Genomic DNA, 4,854 nt, shown 5'->3' with positions numbered 1-4,854 from the left:
CAGCAGCGATCGATTGTAGACTGACGACGAGATCCTCAGTAGCGATTAAGGTTTTTTCTCTTCACTCTTACCGTATCTCTCTATGTCGATTTTGGATTTCTTCTTCAAGAGCTTGTGTTTTTCTTTTTTTTTTTTTTTTTTTTTTTTTGTATTTGAGTTTGTATAACCGTATGTATTTCACAGTTGAGTATTTACAAAGGCAAATGATCTATATCTGTATTGTTACTCTATCTCACTGTCGATTTCGGATTTCTTCATCAATAGCTCGTTTTTTTTTTATATAAGAACTACCACAATGTCCTACTGTTACTCCCACTATGTATTTCATCAAGAATTTTGACCTTGTTCCTCATTTTTCCCTTAAGATTGTTGGTTTTTGACTTGGTGTGTATCAGTGTATCTATGTCTTGATTTCTTTACAGGACACAGGTGTATCAGTGATTCAGTGTATGTATTTAGTGTATTTGATTTCTAATTCTTTACTAGAGTAGAGACTGAGGTTACTACAAACAAGTGGCAGTGGATATGCATTTGATTGTCCCTGTTTGAATTCGGATTTCACAGTTTGTAACTTTGTATGTATTTTTTTTTCCTGTTTTCTGTGTAATAGACTAATAGTATGTATGCTATTCTGTTTTATCACTTTACGTGACTTTGTATATTTGAATGTATTTCAGAATTCAGATTTCCAATATTAGTTTAACAGGTTGTATGTATTTTTTTTCCTGTTTTCTGTTTCCTGTTTTTCCTGTTTTCTATTTTTCTGAAACAATGTGTGTGTTTTAGACTCACTAACTCACTTTGTGTTAGATAGATTTCTAACTGAAGTAATGACATCAACCACAACAACCCCGTCTACTGGATCAACTGCAGCTCAATAGAATGTTAAACGCAAATCAAATGATCCTGGATGGGAATATGCAGTGTGTGTGAATCCTAAGAAATTGGAGCGAGTGAAATGCATTTTATGTAATAAAGAGATGGGCGGGGGAATCAATAGACTAAAACAACATATTGCACAAATTAAGGGAAATGTTTCTTCATGCCCAAAGGCCACAAAACATGACCAAATAAAATGTAGAGATGCTCTTCTTGATAACCAAAATAAAAAAAAGGGGACGGTAGATGAAAATGAGTCTTTAAGAGCACAAGTGAATATTAGAAGTAGTGAGAATGAAACCATTACCATCGATGATGATTTGATAGAAGATTCATTTGGCTCTAAGAAGGCTAAACGTTCTTTTGGGCCTATGGATCGGTTTCCAAACACTATCAACCCCCAAGATGTTTCAAACATGGGAAAGAGAAAACAAGAAAATATGTCAAATGTTATTCGTAAGGAACACATGATTCGTATGAAAGAATATATTTGTAGATGGGCCTATGAATGTGCCATTCCTTTTCATGCCTTTGAAAAGGATAGCTTCAAAATTATGTTGGAGGCGGTTGGCCAATTTGGACGTGGGGCACCACCTCCAACTAGATATGAAATGGGAGAAACATATTTAAAGAAAGAAGTAGAAAGAACAATAAATTTGTTGACACCATACAAAGACGAATGGAAATCTAATGGATGCTCGATTATGACGGACGCATGGTCCGATAGAAAGAGAAGGAGCATCATGAACTTATGTGTTAATTCAAAGATGGGGACCGTTTTTTTGTCATCTAAAGAATCATCGGATGAAGCTCACACAAGTGAACACATACATGAGTATGTTGAAAGTTGCATCAAAGAAGTTGGCCCCGAGAATGTGGTTCAAATTGTGACCGACAATGCATCAAATAATATGGGAGCGGCCAAGTTGTTAAAGGAAAAAAGACCAACTATTTTTTGGACATCTTGTGCAACACATACCCTCAATCTTATGCTTGAAGGTATTCATTTTAATTGTGCTAAGTTTATAATTTAGTGTTCTTTATTAATTTTTAATAATATTATTAATGTTTTATTTATTTTAAAAGGTATTGGCGGGCTACCTAGGTATAAGAAAATTCTCAACCATGCAAAAACACTCACGGTGTTTATTTATGCTCATCATAAAACTTTGGCCGTGATGAGACACTTTACCGAGAAAAGAGATATTGTGCGACCGGGAGTCACGAGATTTGCTTCCGCATTTCTTACTTTGCAAAGTTTGGCCGATAAAAAGGCCCAACTAAAACAAATGTTTACAAGCGATGAATGGGAATCATGTAGACTTAGCAACATCGTTAAAGGGAAAGCCGCATATGACACGGTGGTAAATGCCACATTTTGGACCGGTGTAGCATTATGTTTAAAGGTTTTTGCCCCTTTGGTCAAAGTTCTTCGGATGGTTGATGCGGATCGAAAGCCATCAATGGGTTTTGTATATGGTGAGATTCAAAATGCGAAACAAGAAATTATTAATGCTTTGGGCAACAATAAAAAAGCGTATGAGCCTATTATGGATATCATTTCGAAAAAGATGAAAGGTAGGCTTGATACAACCCTACATTTGACGGCTTACCTTTTTAAATCCATATTATCTTTATAAGAATCCGGAGATCCAAAATGATATTGATGTGACCGATGCGATTGTTGATTTTGTCGACACAATATATCCGGGAGATCATTCTTTGCAAAACCATATCGTGATGGTTGAGTTGCCGGTTTACATGGGTAAACAAGAAAAAATTAGTCGAGAAATTGCAATTAAAGGATGTGAGGTGAACAACGACAAATTTGATCCGGGTAATATATTTTTAAATTGTATTTATTTTATAAAATTCCAAAATAATAAATTTAACAATGTTTTTTTCAACTTGTAGCGAATTGGTGGGTAGCTTATTGTGCCTTAACTCCACAATTGAGAAAGATTGCTACAATGATACTTTCTTTAACAACTAATTCTTCGGGGTGCGAAAGAAATTGAAGCACTTTTGAAGGGGTTGGTAGTTTACTAAATTTAATTATAATTTTTAAGTAGTTTATTCAAAACTTGTATAGTTATCAAACTTTTTTTTTTTTGCTTATTTAAATTTGTAGGTACATACAAAGAAAATAAATAGATTAGAGACGTCAAAATTGAACAATCTTGTTTTTGTTCAATTTAATGCAAATTTGATGGAAAATAACAAGAAAAGAAAGACTAAGGATATGGAAGTACTTTTAGCAAAAGATGCAAGTGAGGCTCAAGAATGGATTGTCGAAAATGATGTATTGTTGGATGAAGTTGAGCCCGATGAAGCTATGGGTGACGAGGAGTTTTTACAAAATCGTAGAAGTTCTAGATTAAGAGAACTTGATGAGGAAGAATTTGTGTCAGAGGATGAAGAAGAACTAAATGAAGATGTTGAATATGAATCGGATGGAGTTAACATCAACGAACAATGTGGAGCTACGTTGGAAGAGGAAAATTAAAGGATTAATCTAAATATGTAATATTAAATAACGGTGTCTATTTTTGAAACAATTTAACATTTCAAAATGTATATTTTATTGATATTTCACCTAATTTTGTAATGAATTTCATTCAACTAATATTTTAAATTATGATCTTTGACATGTATAATTTCCTTTAAAATATTTTTTTACATGATTTACCATTTTCGAGTACTCCCTGACTCCCCGAGTCATCCGAGTACTCGCTACTCCCCCCTCGGCCGAGCAGGTGCCGAGTAGCGAGTTCTCCAACCTTGCATGTAGTTTATCCAAAAAGAAATAAATAAATCCCTAACTTTTCTTATATGAAGGATCATTTTGGTTTCTATATTTGAAGCTTTTGAGCTTTTTCTTGGTTGAGGTAGTTATGGATTGGTAGAAAGAATGTTATTGATGAAGCTTTTGAGCTTTGAGATCGATTGAAATTATTGAAATACGAGCAACTGCAATATATTTTTTTTCTTTAATGGTTGCCTGACTTGGTTCCTTTCTCCTTTCTGTCGCTTTTGATTATATCCTTGGACTTCCACTCTTTGAGTTTTGTGATCGGGATCAGTTTAAAGAGGAGATGTGATATGGGTGTGCGATTCTTGATATGGGTAGAAAGTGAAACACCCTTGGCTATGGTAATTAAAATTAAAATTTTTTAAAAATCATTTGTTTTAAATCTCAAAAGTTTAAAGTTTATGTTTGCGGAAATAATGGCCCCCAATTTTGAAAACAAGTTTAAAAGTTTGATTTATTAAGTAATCATACATGCCGTGGCATTCTCAAAGTCCTTTTTGTGTTAATCTCGACTTTAAAGTCTTCAATATGAACACACATCAAAATAAGTTAGACAATGAAATTGTTTAGTGAGAATGTCCGATGTTGATTCATATAGAATAGAGAGATAATATTCTGTCAAATCAAATCTCCAAAAATCGCAGAAAACATTGCAAAAATCCATTTTAAAAGATATATATATATAAATGTCAATATAACACATTATTTCCAATTCGTCATTTGGATAAAAGCTATATATACATGTCACATTTTAATTTATAGAATAAAAACTCTTTCATTACAAGTGTGACTATATTAACTCATTTATGTAAGAGAAAATGACTACAATAGCCAAAATTTCTCTAAGATATTTCCATAAAATAATCAAAAATTTCATTTTTTTTAAATAACAATGATTTTCGCATGTGGGCCAACTTTCGTAGGTGCAAACGATTTTTTCCAACTTCAAGCCTTCTTAACTTATTCATATAGACTTTGTTTGAACTGTTTTTTTTTTCATTGTGTTCTTTACAACAAGAGATTTTCGTTGAAATATTACATTCCAAATTTGGATGTAAGGAATTCATACTTTTCTAGCTATAAAGTAGACTCGGTGGGAAATATGAAAAAACCCCTCAACTTTGATCATTCATAAATTTCACCTACAAACTCTATTGAACTGT

The 4,854-nt window shown here is 33.0% G+C and overlaps 1 protein-coding gene across 1 annotated transcript; it reads left to right on the top strand.

Annotated features, from left to right (window-relative positions):
* The first annotated feature begins 980 nt into the window (after nucleotides 1–980).
* On the top strand, nucleotides 981–3,385 carry LOC145126960 (uncharacterized). The gene is made up of 4 exons (XM_079062224.1): nucleotides 981–1,878; nucleotides 1,966–2,351; nucleotides 2,521–2,691; nucleotides 3,011–3,385. Exons 1-4 carry the CDS (start codon nucleotides 981–983, stop codon nucleotides 3,383–3,385), a joined length of 1,830 nt encoding a protein of 609 aa, XP_078918350.1.
* The last annotated feature ends 1,469 nt before the right edge of the window (nucleotides 3,386–4,854 follow it).

The sequence above is a fragment of the Lactuca virosa genome, chromosome 7, assembly GCF_052849685.1.
Source record: "Lactuca virosa cultivar CGN04683 chromosome 7, Lactuca_virosa_CGN04683_v6, whole genome shotgun sequence".
NCBI classification, from domain to species: domain Eukaryota; kingdom Viridiplantae; phylum Streptophyta; class Magnoliopsida; order Asterales; family Asteraceae; genus Lactuca; species Lactuca virosa.
The sequence above is the reverse complement of the archived record's forward strand: the minus strand, read 5'-3'. Positions and strand labels throughout refer to the sequence as shown.

What these genes read in the sequence shown, in the direction of transcription:
- LOC145126960 (XM_079062224.1), top strand. Translation starts at nt 981, where the DNA reads ATGGGCGGGGGAATCAATAGACTAAAACAACATATTGCACAAATTAAG. An exon ending in CCTCAATCTTATGCTTGAAG is followed by an intron (nt 1,879 to 1,965) that starts GTATTCATTTTA and finishes TTATTTTAAAAG; the next exon opens with GTATTGGCGGGCTACCTAGG. An exon ending in GAAAGCCATCAATGGGTTTT is followed by an intron (nt 2,352 to 2,520) that starts GTATATGGTGAG and finishes TATCTTTATAAG; the next exon opens with AATCCGGAGATCCAAAATGA.